The following is a 22,272-nucleotide window of genomic DNA, read 5'->3' as shown; positions in this document are numbered from 1 at the left end:
TCAATACCTTGGAACCTTCTCTAGATTTTCTCAACTACGGACTTCACAGATGAGAATGGTGGAGCTTTCCTAAGAAACTACCCTATAAGTGAATCGCTCAATTTCCTTTTACCAATTTCAAAGATTTCAAGAGGTGGAACAACGAGTGCCTTACCTTTGTGGACCTCAGTCCTAAAAAACTCCAAATCAGGGCTTATTCCCGACGAAGTAGAGAAGAGGCTACTCGATTTCACAGTCTCCCCTGCTTCCCGCCCTCTAGAACCCTATTTCTGATCGAACAACCTCCTCTCATCAATCCCAGCTTGTTCACTCAAGGAGCAAGATCCAAAACCGCCTTCCCCCTCCATCCACAAAATAGCAGCCAAGAAGAACCAAGATCAATTGGATGTTTAATGAAGAACGAAGACCACTACAACGATTAAGGGAAAGATCTTTCAAACCATCGGCGGAGAGCCCGATTGGCACACGATAGCCTCTCCTGCGTAACCTGCGCTGAGAGCATTGCAAATCCCTAATTCCCTATGTAATTCTAAATAGGGACTTAAAGATTTTTATTGTTATTGTTCTTTTTATTGTTTATAATTAAATTAGCAATGTTGTTAAGAAGGCAACTTACAGTCTTTATAACAAAGAATACATGGTACCAACATGGTTATACACTTATGCCCATTGGTTTTAGGCCTGGTTGCCTTGTTCTATATTTTTTTCATCCAAATATTCCAATTTTTAATTTCATGTTTAACTAGCTTAAGAATTGCACGAGTAAAAGGAATTAAAATATAGATAAATACAAACAAAAAAGAAATTAAGTTTCAAAAGATTCAGGAGTACCTATCTACATTTCTTTATCCATTGGATTCTCTCTCTCTCTCTCTTACCACTTTATTTTTATTCTTTTTAAAAAGAATATCGAGACTAATATCAATCACATGCAAAGAATTTGTACTAGATCTGTAAAAGAAAACTACATATATTATTTATTATTGAATGCACATGAATATATAACAACTTAACTAATATATATACCTTCGATATATTAATGAATAACATTGTTTTTAGTGTGATAAAAAACGGATTTCATGCCAAATGGTTAGCAAAAGAGACACCTCAATCCTTTGCAATGAACACTACGATTGACAAAGTGCTTACGATGATCTAACTTTTAGCCAGACTTGTTAACATGGTTAGATCCCAAGTACTTAGCCTCGTTAATGTAGCCTTAATTGCCACATTATTTTTTTTATAAAGCAACCAAAATTAAGCTTGAACATACATGTTGGTCGCTCACACTTATTTCCTCGAGGAATATGCAGGCAAAGAAAGAGAGAGCATTGTACTAATTTCCCCCATGTTGTGACGTCGGGCCTTCTTGCCATCGTTATCAACTCTTTCACTCATTCTCATTTGCAAATCAGGAAGACACTCCTTGCCTTTCAAACTTTTCTCTTGATTCAACTGCATTTTAATTTCAAAAATTAGTAATAAAAAAGTTATATAGACAAAAAAAAGTACTAAATGAAAAAAAAAAAAAAAAAAAAGTGAGAAACATGTAGTAATATATCTAAAACAATTTTAATCATAGTAACACTACCTCTTGAAATGAGTTCTCAAATTGTCGTTCAGAGCCACTACTAGAGGCAATGACACCATTGCAAGAATCATATTGAAATTCCCCAGTCTTGCTTTCTCTGTTCCCTTCAAATGGTTGCGAGTAGTGAGCTACCCCAGAATAAATTGGAGAATCGGTACTGTAAACTTGTCGCGGTAGAGGTAGCGAGCTACTAAAGGCCCCTGTAGTATTATTGCAAACCATCTGAGATGGAGGCCACCTTTTGTCTTCAAGAAATCTGCTAGGTCTTATTGGCGCATATGATCTCAGACTGGCATCCCTTACATGAATTTGGGTTCAAGTTAGTGACTTTTCTCATGTTTTGGAAGTGGTGGGAAGTGCTTGCTTTCCCACCCAAGCAAGTTAGGGATAAAGATCACTGGTCCAAAGAATAATAAAAAATCAATACAATAATGTTTCTAGCCTTTCTTAGAAAAAAAAAAAAAAAATCAATACAATAATGGGAGTTACAAAAATCAATCAAAAAAAAAAAAATCACATTAATATTTGCATAAACACTCTTGGAAAATGCACTAACCTAGAATCCACCAATTAATGAAAATGGGCATGCAAAAGGTTCACAGCTATAAAACCAAAGAGCACAAGACCACTAATAAGAAATACACAATATAGCTTCCAATTTAAAAAAATTGATGAATTCACATCTAATACACTTTTCAAAAACACCACCCTTGCATATGAAAAACATAAATAAATATTTTTATTTTTTTTTAAACCATGTGCTTTGACTAACAAAAGGAAAAAAAAAAAAAAAAAAAAACCTTGTCGGAAGCCTTGTTGCATAGGACTCCAAAGAAAACACATTTTTTCGTGTCTCCTACTCTCCTTATCAAACTTTTGTATTTGCTCCCACTTAAAGCAATATAGCTTGTAAGAAAGACCCATATTTAACATGAATTAAACATATGAATGCCCTATAAATCCAATATCAATCAATTGATTTTTTATTTCTATCACGTGCATAATATGGGAATAACTTAATTTTTTAGGTTAAGTTGAGTGTAGATTGTGTTGATGTGAAGATTATTAATTAGAAAAAAATGATGTTGTTGATTTCTTGTAATCTAACATGTGTTCACAACTTAGAAGTTGGTATTAAATAGATTCTTTATTAATGGTTCTCATATATATGTTGCACGAACATATATGATTAGGTTATTTGTCTTAATAACAAGAGTGGAGACTCTTAACAAATATGTGTGTGTACGGAATATGATTATGTAAGGCAACGACTACTAAATAGAATCACTAATATACTACTCTTATTCTCAACAATTTCAAGAAAAAGAGTAGTTCTACTTACATTGCACAAAAAGTCTTTATTGACCTAAGAATATTATTAAGTCTTATATACAGTTTGTATGATTTTAATATATATTGTTAACTGTGATAACTAATTGAAAGATACACAAAAAAATGCATGAAGATTTGTATACGTTCAATAAGAGATCCATGACTCTTATAGTAAGAGAGGATTTTTAAAACTACCTTACACTGATTTTAAAATTGGCTAGTAAAAATTTAGAAATTTATCAAATATACATATAGATTCATAAAAATAGATTTAGTTTTTGGAGATTTCCTAAACCATTTTAACAATCCAATAGTTAAAATAAGCAGACATGTGTCAGGGGTATGATAGTGACCTGAGTGGTAAAGGGAGCTCAAGGCTACAAATAAGTCGAGTTGAACCAAGTTAAGTCAAGTTTTACTGTGTTTAATCTTGTTTATTAAATTTTAGAACAAACTCAAACTAAGTTTGAATATACTTGTTCAATGGGATTGAGCCAAGTTGATTGAGCTTTATCATGCATGCTTAAATTTATTGATTAACAATAAGATTAGAGGTCGAGTAGTAGTTGAGCTAAGCTTGAATATACTTATGAAAGCTTGTTGATTAAATTATTAAATGTGTTTGATTCAAACTCGAGATTACTTATAATCTTTGGTTAAATTTAATAAGGTAATATTACTTGATAAATTTATGAAATAAACATACATGAACAAAAACACAAAGTAGTGTGGTCATACTATTATGTTCACATCCTTGTTTCCCAACTAGAATAGTGACTTCTAAGGTGAATGAGTTTGCAAATCCTAACTCCTAACAGTTAACTTGGTATTCAAAATGGATTAGGATTAGATTTAACCATATTAGAAATTAAGGAATGGGAAAAAAGTGAAAAATGAATCCAAAAAAGAGTCAAATTATATGTGTTATAAATTGATCTCTTTATCAACATTCATATTTGGGTCTTTAAAAATTGATTCCACTAAAAGGTTTCTAAATAGGCTTAATCAAAGCCTATAAGGAAGTCCTAATAAGCTTATAAATTTATGTTCATGAGCGTAAATGATTCGAGTTTTGTCTTACTTAAACTTAACTCGTTTAATAAATAAGTCTAAAATAAGCTTAGGAATCTTTCATTAATGAAAATGATTAATTTTGAACAAGCCCTCATTGAGCAAAGCAACCAACATATTGACCAATAAATTGGCTTATTAGCAGCATTAAAGGTTATGATAGTTCTTTGTCCTTCGGTTAAAATAAAAATTTGTTGATCAAGGTCTTATGTACAAGAGTTGCATCTTCTTGTTTTATTACATTAAAATATGCATGATGATAAGATACATAAATAACGAATTTAATCTAATTAAGGGGCCACAATTCATATATGTTGATTTGTCAAGTTCAAGTATAGTACTCTAAACTTATTGAACATGAGAATCCCAACTAATTCCCATGCTGCACACTTTCTCCTTAACCAACCCCTCAAAAAGGGGCATAGAAAACTCCTATAATTGAATCAAGCTAGATTAATAGTCCTATAGTAACGAGACTATCAGCTTTTGTCTTCTTTCTAGGTGGTTAATCTTGACAAATAGGAAGCATTGTATGTGATCTTCTATAGAGTTTTTCATATGCAAAGACAAATGAGGTAAATCTTAATCTTTATTTGGTTGATTTCATGAACTTAATTTTTTTTACTTTTGATTTATAAAATTATATCACCTTTTATTTGAACACTTACATGAAAATGAACACAACTTTTAATGTAGTGTATGCCACTTTTATGGAGCTAGACCAAACTAAAAGGTAAGTTCAACAATCTCATCTTCTAAACCCATGAGGTGGTCCATTTCTAAGTGAATCCGGCGCCCAACACCAAGACTCAACAAGTATCAACACTCACAAGTTCCTTCAAAGTCTCAATTTTTCTTTTATAAGAATCTTGGTCATCATACTCTATGGTAGGGGTGAGCATAATTCGGGGAAAACCGAATTAACCGACCGAAATTGGTCGGTTCGGTGCGGTTAAAAAAACCGGTTCGGTCGGTTCGGTTATGCATTTCAATTTTTCGGGGAATCGGGTTTCGGTTCGGTGAATAGAAAATATTAATTCGGTTAACCGATTAACCGAATTAATAATTAATTAAATTTTAACTTTAAATTAGTAAATAAAAATCCTGTTATTCTATTATCTATATTTCTAATTTTCCATTCCCTTCCACAGTCTCACTCCCAGTCTCACACTCTCAGACCCTCAGTGCTCTCAGAAGTCAGAAGGCCCTCCCTCTGTCCCTCATTGTCTCTCCCTCGCTCACCCGAGCTCAATCTACCACAGGTCGCACTTCGCACCACCATCTTCACGCGACGGCGATGCTATCGCCTGCGCCCATCGCCATCGTCGTCGCTGGTAGAGCAGTTCGCGCACAGAGCAGTTCACCGAGAATCACCCCGGCTCCTCCTCACTAGCATCAAGCTCGCCCGAGCCCAATCGTCTCCCTAACCAACCACCTTTCCTCCACATCAATCTCCACTTCTCAGTTCTCCGGTTCTCCCTCTTCGCGAATCGCCTCTTCTTGGCTTCGCCTGAGCCCCTCTTCCAGTCTTCCCAGTTCGTGACCCGTCCCGATCCCGAATCCCTCTTTGATCAACTCTTCCCTCTCGTGGGCGTGGTGATGGATCTACACTCAGGACTTCAAGGCTTCAACCTTCCCCCACCTTCCCTTGTTTCAGTTTGGATATAGATACACATACAGTGATACACCTTCCCTCCTTCCTAGTTTCGGTTAAAATGGTTAACCGAATTACCCAAAAAATAAATTCGGTCGGGTTCGGTTCGGTTTAGTCAAACGGTTCAGTCGGTTCGGTCAACAGTATTTTTTAACCAAAATTTTTGGTTAATTCGGTTAATTAACCGAATTTGGCCGAACCGACCGTTTGCTCACCCCTACTCTATGGATTGTGATCCATTGAAATTTTTACAAGCTTCACCTATTGTTTCTCTAATCTATCATAAATTTAATGGAATTGAACATCTATATGCTTGGTTTTAACATGAAAAGCTGCATTTTTTCCAACAAAAATTTTATTGATCCTAATAGCAAACCACAAATTCTTTACCTAAAATCCAATTCTTGTAACAATCCCTTTAGTCATAATATTTATTTATAAGCTTCAATAGATACTAAATACTTTGCCCTAGTAGTGGAAAGAGCAACTCACTTTAACAAATTAACTGCCATGAAAATGCTTCCCTCCAAAAGTTAAATCTCTGAAAGTATCTTCTAGAGCCAAGGTAGCCAATCATATCAAAATCATTTTAACCCATATAAAGTGGCTTTTTACATCCAAGGCACAAGCATAATCCATATATGCCTTTCATATATATATATATTCTCCATTTTATTGCTATTGTACTCTATATATAGGTGTGCAAAGAATATACATTCCATACGCTAATTCTTGTCTTGTACAAACTATAATATATGCATGCACACACACACACACACACACACACATACATATAAACCCTTATGATGCAAAAGTAGCTAAGAATATTCTTCATCTCATTATTTTCTATCTTATAAAGGATTTTTCTTTGAAATCAACTTGAAGTTTACTCTGAAGTGATGTTCATATCCATTTAGCTTTGTTTATATGTTGAACTTATTAACCACTCTCTCAATCTATTTTGTTTTTGAATCATAACTTTCTTACATTTTTTTTGTTTATGGTGTGACTCTTATACTTTATGGGTTTATAAACAAAGAGAAGAAAAACATATGGATGTGTTCTTGGTGTAAAGCAGCAGCAGGGACTCGTCGACGAGTGTCATGTCCTTGTTGAAGAGTAGATCCCGAGAGCAAGCAAAAACTCAGAGTTTTTGAGATACCAAGAAACTCACGATCGTCAATGAGTGGCTAGACTAGTCGACGAGTGTCCTTCTTTGTCTTATCGACGAATCCCCTGTTCTCGTCAATGAGTGTTTTTGGGCTACGAGCAATTTTTTGAATTTTGAATTTGAACATTAAGGTGGTTGGGTCATTGGAGGGAAACCTTTGAGAGACTGTTATATATGTCATTATACGCGTGTATTGACAGTGAAAGTGATCATTTATCAACTGTATTGTGTACTTTGAAATTTCCTTAGTGAAATTATTGTACCATTACTTCTATGAATGTAGGCTTTGCCAAACCACATAAATCTTGTTGTTGTGCTTGTTATTTCTTGTTAACTGGTTGTGATTGATTTGCTTATTATGTTTTTATTCCATTGCACATCCTATATCATATCCTTATTTACAACAAATTAGTATCATAGCGATTGTTGTTATGACATCGGGATCATCTTTTGCAAAATTTTACATTTTCAAATTCGATGGAATGAAAAATTTTGGTTTATGGAAGAGGAGAGTCAAGGATATTCTTGTGCAACAAGGAATGACTAAAGCTTTACTTGACAATCAACCAGAAGGAATGGATTAGGCAACATAGGGAGATTTGAAAGCAAAGGTTGCTTCTACAATATGCTTGTGTTTGGCCGATGAAGTTCTCTATCATGTGATGGAGGAGGATTCTCCAGCGGTTATATGGCGAAAGTTAGAAAGCCGGTACATGTCCAAATCACTAAAAAATAAACCTTTTCTTAAGCAACGTCTTTATTGGCTTAAGATGGTTGAAGGATCAAACTTAATCAATAAATTAATGCATTTAATCAAATCATAAGTGATTTGATGAGAGTTGATGTTAAGTTTGATGAAGATGATAAGGCTTTGATGTTGCTAAACTCCTTGTCATCGACTCATACCTATGAAAATCTGGTTACCAATCTTACGTGGGGAAAAGAGACTCTTGATTTAGAAGAAGTACCAAGTGTCTTACTGAATTTTCATCAAAGGCTGAAAATATATGATGAAGGAGAAGGACTTGTGGTGAAAGGTAATAATGAGCGTGGCAAAGGAAAGTTCAAAAGTGGGTCAAATCAGAAATTTTGCACTCAATCTAAGAAGAAAAAGGAAATTCGGTGTTATAAATGCGGTAAAAAGGGGCATGTGAAACCGGAGTGTATGGATTGGAAGAAGGGAAATGCTGAAAAGCATGAGGGGATTTCAAAGTCAGCGAATTTGGTTCAAGAAGGAGGTTCAGTTTGCAGTGATGGTGAAGTTCTTTCAGTTTCATCGAGGTCGGATAATTTTATGGACTCTTGGATACTTGATTCGACATGTTCTTACCACATGACTCCAAACAAAGAGTGGTTCAATACTTAAAGGTTAATGAATTCAGGTTCAGTTCTTATGGGTAATGATGTTTCTTGCAAGATTATTGGCATAGAAAGTGTTAAGATAAAAATGTTTCATGGTGTTGTGAGAACCTTAAGCAATATAAGACATATACCGGAGTTGAGGAAGAGTTTAATATCACTTGGCACTTTGGATTGTAATGGTTCCAATTACAAGTTCGAATATGGAGTTATGAAAGTATGGAAAGGAAATCTGATGGTGATGAAAGGACAAAAGTTAGATGGGAATATCTACACATTGCAGGGAACTACTGTTGTAGGTGGAGTTGTAGCCATAGATGCTGAATCTGATGAGACCGCCTTGTGGCATATTGATCTTGGGCATATGGGAAAACATGGTATGAAAGAATTAAACAAGAGGAAACTTTTGAACGGTTTGAAATCATGTCACCTAGTCTTTTGCAAGATTTGTGTTCTTGGAATACAAAATAGGGTAAAATTTAAATCAGCTACACATAAGACGAAAGGTATTCTTGATTATGTACATTCTGATATTTTGGGCTCGATTAGAGTTGCATCAAAGGGTGGATATGTGTATTATGTAAGTTTTATTAATGATTACTCATGAAAAGTCTAGGTATACTTCATACAGTATAAGTATAATACGTTTGCTAGGTTCAAGACTTGGAAGGCTGAAGTGGAAAACCAGACAGAGAGGAGAATCAAATACTTAAGGTTGGACAATAGGACCGAGTATGCTGAATCTTCATTTATGGAGTTTTGTGTGCAGCAAGGCATTAAGAGACACTTTACCATTCAACGAACACCTTAACAAAACAGTGTGGCTGAAAGGATGAACCGGACTCTGACTGAGAGAGCTCAGTGTCTCAAGCTTAATGTAGGCCTATCGAAGAACTTATGGGCCGAGGCAGTTAGTATGACTTGTTTTTTGATAAACTGATCACTAAAGGCATCACTAGAGAGTAAAGTGGCAAAATATATAATGACCCCAAAAATAATATACATGTAAGTGTAAAAAAAATTATTAATTTATTATTGAATTAATTAAATAATATAATATATTAATATAATATAATATATATATATATATATATATATATAAATGAAGAACGAACATTATTCCTGGGTCCCAATTCTACTATTTAAAGATTTAATCGAAAAAATTTCTTATTTTGCACGCCGTAGGCACCACTCTAGAGTTAGTGTAAGTGGACTAGATAAATATGCAGAGACCTAAAGAATTTTTAATATTTAAATAATAAAAGATGGAAAAGGAAATTTTAAAGGTGTCACAGCAAGTTCTCGTCGACAAACGCTAAGCGTTCATTGACGAAGCGGCTTATTGGGAACGTCGACGTAGACACGTGTCTTGTCTACGAGAAACTACAGAGAGGACTATTTTGCTGGGCTTGAAGTTCATCGATGATGAATAATTGTTCGTCAACGAACATTGCACTTGGCCTTGTCGACGAAGTGATGTGTCTCATCGATGAAGTCAGGTGTATAAATAGCTAAAAGTCAAATTTTTAGCAAGAAAATAGCATGCAAATCTTTCTTCTCTCTCTCACTTTGGTCTTTCCACCTTCTCTCTAGGATTTTGGGCAGGTTCTTCGCCGGTTCGATGATCCGAAGCTACCCCGTCACTTCTGGGAAGATTCTCTTCACATTTGCTAGAGTGATTTGTAGGTCACGCTAACTTGGGAACCATCCCAAAATTTGGGTAAGTTAGTTAATTTTAGTTTTATAAGTTTGTTTGTATTTCTGGACTGGGGAGAATATGTAGGGAAGATAATACTAAAATTTTGTTGGGAAAATATCAATTTCAAGGTGTTGAGCTGGGAAACACACAGGTGTAAGTTGGGTGTTTTGTGGGCTTCCCAGTAAGTCAGGTAAGGGGATAAATTAAGTCAACTTTCTTATGTAAATATATTTCTCATTTTATAGCATTTAATTTTAGGTAAATATGTATATTGTAGAATTATGTTTGGGAATACTGCTATTGATCAGGGATATGGTTTTAATGTATTTTATTAGAAATATAATTTTAGAACAAATTTTATGTTCTAAATGTTATCCTTTCTATGTGACATGAGTAACATTTACCATGGAAATAGTGTTAATGGAATATTAAGTTTTCTCATAATAATTATGTATTACTGTTTTTAGGAAAATATTAAAAATGATACAGGAATTTCAAACTATGAAAGTTATATGATATGCCGGCGTAAGGGCCGTGGATTTTATATGATATACTGGCGTATGGGCCGTGGTTTTTATATGACATGCTATGTTGGCATAAGGGTCGTGATTTACAAGATACAGAATGCCGACATAAGGTCCGTGAATTTTATATGATATGTTATGCAAAATTTTATGAAAGTATTATCATGACAGCTATTATTATGAAATAATCATGTATCATTATTTAGAAATATACTATATGTTATCAAAACCCGGATGACTTGGTTTAGGCTTTTAAAAAGTACGGTAATGTAGCTACATGTTCACAATCAAGTATATGTTAGTGCTACCACATGTCGTAAGGGACTGTGGGAGATCGGCAGTCGATGTGGTTTTATGGTAGTGCAGGCATCCCTCTACCATCCAAACAAGGAGGGGCAGCCCCATCATACTTACAAACTTATGTTGATCTAACGTGGTCGACCAGCCATTGCTAGGTCCCACCTTCGGACCCACAACCTAGTCATGTGGGGGTAAGACATGACACCAGCCAACTATCCATCCAGGGTGTTATTTCTTGTATAGTTATATATGATGATTTTATGTATAGAAACTCAATATATTATACCATGTTATGATAAATTATGTTTTAAACGGATATGATTCAAATAGTTTTTTTAGATAAGATTTATGTACTGTTATATGTATAACACGGAAATACTTATATTGTCACACACTAATGTTAGTTTATTTCCCTTACTGAGAGGTGTTTCACCCTAACTATATAAATATTTCAGGAAAACCAAGTAGAGGAGTAGATAGAGCTCCACGACAGTAGAGTCTGACTGAGCTACCCTGTCAGAAAGGTGAGTTGATGAGCTAGGGTTAGATTTATATTTGGGAAGTGACCCTAGGCTACTTTTGGTCTTTTTTTTGGATGATTGTATATATATAACAGTTTTAGTAGGACTCTGGTATTGTGGTTGGTTGCATGGTATGTTGTAATTTACGTTTCCTTCTACTTAAGTATCTGAGTTGTATTTTGGATATATCCCTGGAACCTATGGGTTCAGGTTGATTATGTTATTCAGTGGTATAGGATTATTATATTGAATGTTATCATGAAAACAAATTTCAAATTGGTAAATTAGGTAGGTCGTTACAGTTTGGTATCAGAGCAGAAACGATACTAGAGTATAGGAAAAGGATTTAAGGTTTTGTTCTACAGTCTAGAGGCAAGACTTCCGTGGTGGTTTCTGTATCTTTCCTGGGGTGACGATTTCAGGAAAGTCATAGTAAACTATTATCAAGTTGTGTTTCTATAGTGTAGGACTGAATCTTGAAATAAGATAAGGATGTCAAGATAGGGGATTTTGGTTAGACGTGTAAATTATAAGAATAGGGTCCTTGAGCCATGTTTATTTTCTTTTCAAGATGGACCCTAGAGGAGGTAGTGCCCATGTGAGCGGTTGTAACGGTGCAAGGCCCTCGAGTGCAAGCGGGGCTGATTCTGATGTGGTATTACGCAGTGTGGCTCAGCAGGTTATGGTTCAGATGGCTAGAAGCTCCATAGAGCAGGGAGGTCCGTCTGAAGGCAATGGGTGCATGATAGAGAAATTTACCAAGATGAATCCTTCAGCATTTTCAGGAGGAGTTGATCCTGCAGCCGCCGAAAATTAAATGTAGGAGATCGAGAAAGTTTTGGCAGTTTTGTAATGTATGAAGGAGCAAAGGGTCCTTTTCGCCACCTATAAACTGACAGGGGAGGTTGAGAGGTGGTGGACTGTTGTGAAACTTCTAGAGCAGCAGAGGACGACGCCGATAGTTATTACATAGGACCGATTTAAAGAATTATTCTTTGACAGATATTTCCCAGCCACTGTCAGGGAAACTAAAGTGGAAAAGTTCTTGAATCTGAAGTAGGGATCTAAGTAGGGTCAATGGAGGAGAGGAAACTATGGTAGAGGATAGGGGCAGGAGACTGGAGGTCGTGAGTTGTAGGCAGTGCAGAATTTTCCTGTCTATCAAACTTGTGGAAAGAGACACTTAGGAGAGTGTCGAATAGGAAGAGTCGTCTGCTATTGCTGTGGTAGGTAGGGACATCTGGTGCGAGATTGCCCAATACCACCTGGTACCGCTCATGCTCCCAGACCGTACCGGGGAGGCTATCAGGCACCCTATGGAGGCCAACAGAGGAATGTAGCTCTAGCGAGGGTATATGCTTTGACGCCTGGAGATGCTGAGACAGCCGGCGATATGGTGACAGGTATGATTAACATGCTTTCTTTTAAAGTTATTGTATTATTTAATTCAGAAGCCAAACACTCGTTCGTGTCTATGGGGTGTATTAGATTATGTGGAACAGAACACAGTTGTTAGATACCGAACTGTTAGTAACTACACCGACAGGGTCGGTAGTGAGGTGTAGTAGAGTGCTCTGAGGCTGTCCAATTGATATTCAGGGAAAAGTCTTGCAAGCTGATTTGCTAGTATTGGATATGCATGGGTTCAATGTAATTTTTGGTATGGACTGGTTGGCAACTAATTACGCCAGTATAGACTGTCATTCAAAAGAAATAATATTCAGACCTCCGGAAAGACCAGAATTCGGGTTCATAGGGCCACGTGTGCAATCCCCGCCTCAGTTAGTATCAGCTATGCAAGCGATGAGACTACTCCTGGATGGTTGTCAGGGGTTTATGACCTTTGCAAAGGAGGTGTCAGAGAATGAATTGAAACTGGGCACTACACCAATGGTTAAGGAATTTCTAGACGTTTTTCCCAGAAGATCAACCTGGGTTACCTCTTGACCACGAGGTAGATTTTACTATTGATCTACTTCCTAAGACGGCACCGATCTCTAAAGCTCCTTACAGAATGGCTCCAGCAGAATTAGGAGAGTTAAAGGGTCAATTGCAAAACTTGCTGGATAAGGGTTTTATTCGGACCAGTGTATCACCGTGGAGAGCTTCAGTGTCATTTGTAAAGAAGAATCATGGGTCTATGAGGATGTGTATAGACTATAGGGAAATTAATAAGGTGACAATCAAGAACGGGTATCCTCTACCCCATATAGACGATTTATTTGTCCAATTTCAGGGTACGCGGGTCTATTCCAAGATTGACCTCAGATCAGCAGGCTACCATCATGTGAAAGTAAAAGCAGAAGATGTCTCAAAGATAGCTTTCAGGACCAGGTATGGACATTATGAATTTCTAGTTATGTCATTTGGTCTGACGAATGCTCCTATTGTGCTCATGGACTTGATCAATAGAGTCTTTCACTAGTATTTGGACCAGTTGACACAAAAGATGGATAATAAAAAAGGCTATGAAGATCATTAACAAGGTAGATTCTTTGCAAAAGGATGGTAATAAGAAGTTACAAAACCTATTCACTCATATTGAAGCACAGAGAGCATCATAGAATAATCTTGTAGACAAGCCATGAACCTCAAAATTTTATCTTGGAATGTTAGGGATCTAAATAAATGGGAGAAAAGAGCTAAAATCAAATAAATGTAGGGATTTGGAAGTCAGACATTATCTGTTTGCACAAAAAAAAAAAAAAAGCTTAGCTATATTGTAAGGAATCTAATCAAATTAGTTTAGAAAGAAAATTCAATGGATTGGGCCAAACATAGAATGTAAAGGGGCTTCAAGTGGCATTTTAGTTGCATGGAAATCGAATTTTTTTTCCCACATAAAGAGAACTTAAGGGGCAAATTTTCCATTTCTTTAGTATATCATAACATAGATACAAGTTGGGAGTGGCTTCTTATAGTTGTATATAGCCCTTAGCATGCACAATATAAGAAATAATTTTGGATTGAATTATCAAACATGAAGAAGGTAAACTTACTTTGGTCTATTTGCGGGGATTCTAATGAAATTAGATTTCTTTTTGAAAGAGTACGTTGAAGCGAAATCTCTAAGTATATGAACATTTTTCTAATTTCATTTCCCAATGGGAGTTAGTCGATTTTCCTCTAAATGGGGCAAATTTCACTTGATCAAACAATCAAGACTACCTAACTATGTCAAAGTTGGATAGATTTTTTCATTGCAAGTGATTTGTTAGAGGTGTTTCCTCATGTTTGTCAAAAAGCCCTTACTAGGCATGTCAAATCGTGGGGTAAGTTTCCTTTCATATTTGATAATAGTTGGTTTATGATTAAAGGATTCTCAAGGAAGATTGAAGAGTGGTGGAAGACCCTTGAATTTAAAGGTTCAAGAACTTTCTTTTTTACTCAAAAACTGAAGGGTTTGAAATTTCAAACAACAAAATGGAGAAAGGAAATTTTAAAAGGAAAGCTACAACATATTAATGGGAGGGAGGCAATTAGATAAATGGATTAAAAGGAAGAAGGCTCTCTATGTAGTCATGATAAAGCTCTGAAAAAGGAAGCATCTAAGAAGTTGCTTCATTTTTTAGATATAGAAGAAGCCTCTTGGAGACTAAAATCTCATGAGTTGTGGCTTAAAGAGGGAGATAAAAACACCAGGGTACTTTCACAATGTGGCCTCAATGCCTAGAAGGAGGAATTTTCTTTCAAGGTTAACTATTAAAGATAAGGAGTGTCTGGGCTTTGAAGATTTCAAAACGGGAGCCACAAACATTTAAAAGAAGTTATGTCGCTGATTATCTCCAAGAAACAAATGGCCTTTGTAACTGAAAGGCAAATCCTAAATGCCTCTCTTTTAGCCAATGAAAGCATAGACTTTTTGAGGAAGAAAAAATTGGAAAGCTTCTTATGTAATTTAGATACGGAGAAAGTGTTTTTTCATGTCAACTAGGGTTGTCTATGGGTTTTGGAGCAAAATGGAGGAGTTGGATAAAATGGTGCATCCCCACTGCTTTCTTTTCGATTGTGATTAATAGTGAGGATACAGGTTTTTTCCACAGATCTAAGGGACTAAGGTAGAATGACCCTTTATCCCCCTTTCTTTTTCTCATCATGCAAGCTCTTACATAGATTATTGGCAAGGCAATTGACTGTAGAATTTTGAAGGGAGTAAACATTTACAATCACGTTGAATCATGCATTAGACTTATCACATTTATTATTTTCTAATGACACATTGATTTTCTATAGAAATTCTATTTTTGAGTTTGGAAATTTAAGAGCCCTTATGTTATATTTCGAAGTCATAGCAGGGCTAAAAGTCAACTTGTCCAAGAGTAACATCTTTCCAATTGGAGTTTCGAACACTACAGCTTAGGTTGCAAGTATCCTAATTAGAATGCATACTAGGATCTTTTCCAACTATGCACTTAGGACTGCTTTTAGGGTTTTAAGCAAACTCATTCTCCATGATCTAGGACCCAATTATGGAAGGAATGAAATTCAAGTTGGCGTCTTAGAAAGCAAAATTTCTCTTTCTTGGAGGTAGCTAGGTTAACTCTGATCAACTTAGTTCTTTCCAATATGCCCATTTATTATATGTTTATTTTATTCATGCCCAAGAAAGTTACGCACTTGACAATAAATTTGCAGATAAATTTTTTTTGGAAAGGATCTTCAAATAATTTCAAATATCCACTTGTCAAATGGAGCTTGATAACAGCTTCAAAAATTCAAGGAGGCTTAGGCTTAAAAAATTTGAAGCTTATGAGAGAAGCTTTATTGGGTAAGTGGGTCTGAAGATTTTGCAGGGAAGATAATGTTTTATGGAAATCTATTATCTACATCAAGTACGGAAACAATTTCATAGACTGGAATCCAGAAATGCCTTCTATTATTTAAGGTTGGGGTTTGTGGAATAATATTGTTAAAATCAAGTCCAAAGTTTGGGATCACATCATGATAAAGGTCAGCAATGGAAGTAGATCAATGAAATTTCTAGCTGGATAATTGATCAAGGAAGAGCTCTTTTAAGAGATGTTCTCATATCAGTTTCATTTGGCCCATAAAAAGGCAGCAAAAGTGTTGGAAATTTTTAGAAACATTAACAACAAATTTTACTAGGATATCTCTTTTGTAAAACAAGCTAAAGGTAAGGAAATCAACCAAGTGATAGGCCTTCTCAAATTATTTTATGAAAAACACATTTCAGGGGGGGGGGGGGAGTGGACTCTTGCACATGGGAACTTTCCAAATCCTAGATTTTTTCAGTGGCTAGTTTATATGCCTACTTGAATCTAAAGAGATTTCAAGCCAAATCCCGAATGCCCTTTAAGATGTTGTGGAACCCCTTCATTCCCCCAAAAATTGATGTATCTCTTTAGTTAGATATTAACAAGAAGATCCTCATAGTTGATAATTTGCAGAAAAAAGAATGGAAACTAGCTTCCATGTGTTGTCTATGCAAAAAAGGAAAATGAAGGAGTCGACAATCTCCTTTTACGTACACTGTCATTTTAGCAAGCAAATTTGAGCATCGGTGTGGCAAGGGTTAAACCTCCATCTGGTTATGCCAAAAGATTTGGATTCCTCGTTACGTAGCTGGATGTATTCCACTATCAAAGGGTTTCTTAGAAATTACAAATTTGCAATCTCAACCACCATTTGTAATTTCAAATTTGTAAATTTGAAATTTCTCAGAAATTTCAACAAAATTCAATCTCACCCCCCCCCCCCCTTTTTTCTTTAGAGAATGAATTGTTTTTAGAAATTATATTAAGTGCCTTCGTAAGGGAGGATCAATAAACCCAAGAAAATATTTTGTAAGCTTATGTTAATGTTATGATGGAGCATCATTGTAGGCAAATGGTGCAAATGTGAACAATTAAAGTTGAATAGTAAATTTCCTTGTGGCATTCTTAAGGAATGGGCATAGGGAAGTTCATGAGGATTAGAGCACTATATATAAATGCATGGTTTGTCACTCTCTCCTAACAAATGTCTTTTAAATTCTTTATTGTATGCATCTATATGCGGATTGCAAAATTAGTTAGCTTGTGAACTTACTTGAGCCAACTAATAGATCACTTGGGAACTTTATCAAACATTTTGTAAGTACTATCAATAGGTATAATATGACTTCATAAAAAGTGCTTTCTCACACAAAGGAAAAACTCATGAAGTACCAACCTAGAATCTACTAATTAATGATAATGGCTTACAATAGATAAAATTTCAGGAACCTATGAACACCCTTGACCTCTACAAGAAATACACAAAACAACTTCTAACCTTAAAACTTGACAATTTCACTTTGGATGAGATAAATTTTCTATGAAAAAACCCTCGTAGATAAGAACTAATTTTCTACAAAAAAAAAAAAAAAAACCCTTATAGATAAGAACTATGGAGACGAAATCATTTTATCTTGAATTCCAACTAATGAAAACACTAACGTGAAATTCCTCATTTGAGTGCAGAATTCCAAAGACAACAGTTATATATGTTTCTTTATCTAACACTCCTTAACTTGTGTGTGTACTCACCAAAATAACATGGCCTCTTGCTACAAGTACTCATGCCCTGTTAACATCCTAGCTAACTCTAAGCCCTTAATTAACATGTTGTAGTGGACCACTTCTCAAGGGTGAAGTTGTGTGGCTAACTCATTTTAATTAACACACTATAACTAAATATAATTTCATTTTTGGAGACGTTTTTGGACTTATTTTAACTAAAGTAGGATTAGAGAAAATTGAAGCATTGGAATATTAAGCAAGAAACTGCATTGAGTAGCTAGTATTTAAGAGAACTCAAAAAGAAAATTAGGAGGAGAAAAACACGGAGTTTAGTTCATGTTACCCTTTGAATGTCCTAATAACCTTTTGTTTGAGAGCATGAAATTTAAACATTAAGTTCAAAATTTTTAGAATTCAACATTAACTAATATTTTAAAGAAAAAAAATAAGCATGTGGCAACGAAACTATAAAAATAAATTAGGATATGGTGCAACCAAAAAGCACAAAAAAATAAATAAATAACACTTGGCAGCAAAAAAAAAAATAATAATTAATGAATATACAAGTGTGTGTGTGTGTGTGTGTGTGTGTGTGTGTGTGAGAGAGAGAGAGAGAGAGAGAGAGAGAGAGAGAGAGAGAGAGAGAGGAGGATTGCATGATAAGTTTTTTTTTTTTTGTGGAGGGGAATGAAGTTGGTGGTTACCTGGAAGAGAGAGCTGTGAAATTATCAAAGGGTGGTTGGGAGTGGGGACTAAGCATTGGACTACTGTGAAGGTGATTTTGGTGATGATACGGAGTTCCGTCTATGACAATCCTTCCATTCTCTATTCTGAAGTACTGCTGATAAGGACTGGCTGCCTGCTGGAGAATCCCATGTACACTGTGTTCCATTCCCTGTGCTGCTCCGCCTGATCTGCTTCCTTGGCTTAACACTGCCACCAAAAGAGATATTTAACCCATAATGCAGCTTTGTTATGAATCTTAATATTTTTTTGAAAAGATAAATTCATTAAGAGAAGGAAAGCCAAGCAAGAAGCTTGGGCCCTCCGAAACGGTTAGGTTATGAATCTTAATTTTGAAAAACCCTAGTTAGGGTTTATCTTGTTCTTAGTTATGTTCTCGAGAAAGCTACTAACAAAGTCAAAAATGTTTGGTGGGTTTATGCAGAACAGGTGTCAGAGCAGTTGCAAATTATAAATATTCATAATTTTTTGTTTCATTTATAGTTCATCATTCAATTTCTACTATATATCATTATATCCAAAAATTCTTATTCATTTATGGAGTTGGCTAATATTAATATTTTACATATTAATTGCTAGCTCTCTAGTCTGGAACTTTTTTGGTTGAACAAGCTGTAATTCTGTTCATTTAAACAAAACAAAAAATGCATTACAAAAATTTTATAGAGTTTCTTTCAAATTTACACAAATTCAAATTTAAGGTATAAAATCTATGCTCCCAAGTTTAAGATTCTCACTCAAAGTTAATATTTCTAAATTTAATATTTCAGAAAGTTAGAGGGATTCTTGTGGATTTGGGAGTTCTGCAATATGGTGTTTTAATTCTCAGACAGTGGCTGCAAAGCCACAAATATTCATCAATGCCGCTGAAGATGGATGCCATAACTCTACCTTGCCCAGACTCATCCAGCTTCTTACTTCGATACATCTGCTTGGGAAATAATTGCATAATTAGACAAACAGAAAAATACATGTGAGAGAGAGATTTAAATAAAATGCAGTTTGAGTAGCTGGGTACCTGCAAATGACTTTTTACATGAGCAATGCTTAATCCTCTCATATTCATCAACTGAAGAACTAATTTGGGAGTTGCTCCTGTATATATATACCAATCCAATTAATGAGCATAAACACCCACTGACGATTTAATAAGCTAGGAAGCAGCCCTCATGTTCTACATGCATCATATACAATTAACTTGTGAGGGACAGTAAAATTGTTTTTGAAAAAACAACCAAAAAATCAATCAAGACTGAAAATTTTTGCAGTATTACAGAATCTTCAACTTAAAAGTTGGATCAACCCATTAGCTGGATACGCTCCTGTAATTACATTATGACTTAATAAGCTCTCTCACCTACAAATCTTGAGTTTAAAAATATGAATTAAGTATTGTCATATGTGTCTCGTTTTACTTTGTGTAGAAGTTATACATAAGAAAATGTAAGAAGGATTGACATTCTACTCTAGGTTTGAACTCTATATCTCAACCAAAATTAAAGTTTAGGCCAGTAGATGAAAGCTCAAGAATAAGTATCTAACATTTATGCATGCAGTAGTTTTATCTTATTATCGCCACACTATATATCGGTAAAACATGTAAATTTGGAACATATTAATTTGGGGGTTTGAGATGGGGGATTTACTTTTTCTTTTTATAATCCGCCCGCAATAGACCTCCCAATGGCCTCAAAAAAAAAGAACTGAACTTAGTACTCAAACTATATTTCAAAGCTTGAGGTTCAAAGTTTCGAGCCTCAAACTTGACAACTGTGTTATCGAGATCAATTATGCAAAATTTAATGTACATTTATATTGCATTTTATTTGTGCACTTCGAACAAACATACATTCTAAGTTATAAAAAAAAAAAATTATAATGTAAAAATAGAAAGATGGAACTTACTCTCTTGTCCACCAAGCCTTTCAACAGCATGCACAAAAGCAAGATGAAGATCAGGAGTCCACCTTAGTCTAGGCATTTTGGATCGAACGTACTGCCTCACTGCAGTAGTCCTCCCATGATCATCATCATCCCCATTTCCCCCTAATTCCCCACATGTACTGTTTTCCGAATTATTTCCTTCATTTCCCGAAGCGTTTCCTTCCATTGCGAATTTTTCGTCATCTTCATCATTATCTTCTTTGCTATTAATGCAGCAAGCATCTTCGTTCAAGTCGAAAGAGGAGCACTTGAGCGACTGTGATGAAGACACCATCGACGATGTATTCTCACGCTGCTCTACGCTTCTGTCACAGCTCTTTTCTTCTTCATGCTTCTCTAACACTACGTCGCTCATGGCGGCTGACTACTACCTACTCTATCTATGCTACCTTCAGCTGTATATATGCGTTTATATGTATCACTTCTAAATTCTGCAGGCAGTTAAAATATTGATGCCTGATGAAAGAATTGAAATGGGTACGTGGGAAATTAATTAAGATGTGGAAAGATATGAACAAAACCAAAATATGTATTTGAGGGATTTGGGTTCAATTATATATTCTATGCATATGCAACCACATGTCATGAACAAACAAATATTTAGGGCGAAAAAATATAATAAATGCTGAATAAATTTATAAACGGTACAGGCTTCACAGTCCTTGTTTGCAGATCGCAGATCTAAAAGAAATATATATTATAAAGTTTTCAGATGTTAATGTAGAGATTATGATCAATTTCAATATTAGTACTGTTTACTACTGCTAAAAAAAATATATTAGCACTGTCCTTTCGATGAAAATACTTAAACAATGAACTGCAAAGCAAATGTGCAATTATATACATGATTGAAAATTGGGTAAATTGGACAAGAGAGGAATAAAGTTTTATCTTATTCTTGTTGTGGGATTGATCTTTTATTTTTCATGTTACAGGGATTAAACTTGGAAATTTTTACAATCATATATAGGACTAGCAGAAATCTTTGTGAGTACTGAGACATCATGAAATAGTTGTTTATTACATGACTGAGGACTAAAGTAATATTATCCCTCTTTCATTTCAAGCTAGATCTAAGTTTCTAATTACCCAGTTTTAAATTTTGTTTCATGACATCATAGATTTTATAATCTGCTAGGCAAATGTGGATAATAAATATGCACCACTATAAGGAAATTTTCATTTCAGCTAGGGCAATTAAGATCAATTAATTTGAATTGAGGCACACATTTTCTTCCACTCAATAAAATTGCTTCAATGGTATTAAAATTTGAGCTGCTCCCATGGCTTTGATCTAAAGGCGTTGGGACTGTTGGTGCATAATGGCTAGCTAGCTAAAGAAACTTATTGCAGATCAATGCATGGTGTTTTTTAGGACTATATTTATTATTAGACCTTTTTCATCATGAATAATTGTATCCTCCACCTATATCTAAATGGAACTAGCTAGCAGCGTAGCAGTTAGAATTCAACTCAAATAAAAGAGAAAAGGATAAACCTTAAGGTACGTAGTAGTGGATGGACTTTAATTAAAATAACTAAAAGAAGGAAATTTTAGCAAGGAAAAAAAATTGAAAAGAAAAAAGGGGGGGTAGGTTATAAGGAATACAAATATGTCATGAGTTACCTTCAATGATTGCAACCACTATGCTGCCAGCTTCTATATTGCAGTCATTTTCTTTTGAACGCCTGCAGATCGATTTATTTGGTGAAGAAGCCAAAAGAAGAATCTGACATTGAAAGGTTTAACAGTTTTAATTAAATCTGCTTCTTTATGGCAATTCTAGGTGAGTTCATGATTAAATGGGTAATATTTTATGCAGAATGAATTAAAGTTCCACTTGAAAAGACATATAGTCATG

At 35.1% G+C, this 22,272-nt stretch overlaps 1 protein-coding gene across 1 annotated transcript; it reads right to left on the bottom strand.

The window, feature by feature from the left end:
• Positions 1 to 1,290: 1,290 nt before the first annotated feature.
• On the bottom strand, positions 1,291 to 20,765 carry LOC131143914 (uncharacterized). Its single transcript, XM_058092269.1, has 6 exons — positions 20,372 to 20,765; positions 19,485 to 19,561; positions 19,298 to 19,394; positions 18,427 to 18,655; positions 1,592 to 1,889; positions 1,291 to 1,455 (listed from the first exon to the last, which is right to left on the bottom strand). The coding sequence occupies exons 1-6, from the start codon at positions 20,763 to 20,765 to the stop codon at positions 1,291 to 1,293; spliced, it is 1,260 nt and encodes a 419-aa protein (XP_057948252.1).
• Between the last annotated feature and the right edge of the window lie 1,507 nt (positions 20,766 to 22,272).

This window comes from Malania oleifera, chromosome 12 (genome assembly GCF_029873635.1).
Source record: "Malania oleifera isolate guangnan ecotype guangnan chromosome 12, ASM2987363v1, whole genome shotgun sequence".
In the NCBI taxonomy this organism is placed as follows: Eukaryota; Viridiplantae; Streptophyta; class Magnoliopsida; order Santalales; family Ximeniaceae; genus Malania; species Malania oleifera.
Note: the sequence above shows the minus strand (reverse complement) of the source record. Positions and strands in the feature narration are given on the sequence as shown.

Bases quoted from the DNA above. Each gene is read 5' to 3' on its own strand.
- LOC131143914 (XM_058092269.1), bottom strand. From the start codon at position 20,765: ATGAGCGACGTAGTGTTAGAGAAGCATGAAGAAGAAAAGAGCTGTGAC. The intron at 19,562-20,371 runs GTAAGTTCCATC...ATATATATACAG, and splicing joins AAGGCTTGGTGGACAAGAGA to GAGCAACTCCCAAATTAGTT. The intron at 19,395-19,484 runs GTACCCAGCTAC...TTTCCCAAGCAG, and splicing joins ATGTAAAAAGTCATTTGCAG to ATGTATCGAAGTAAGAAGCT.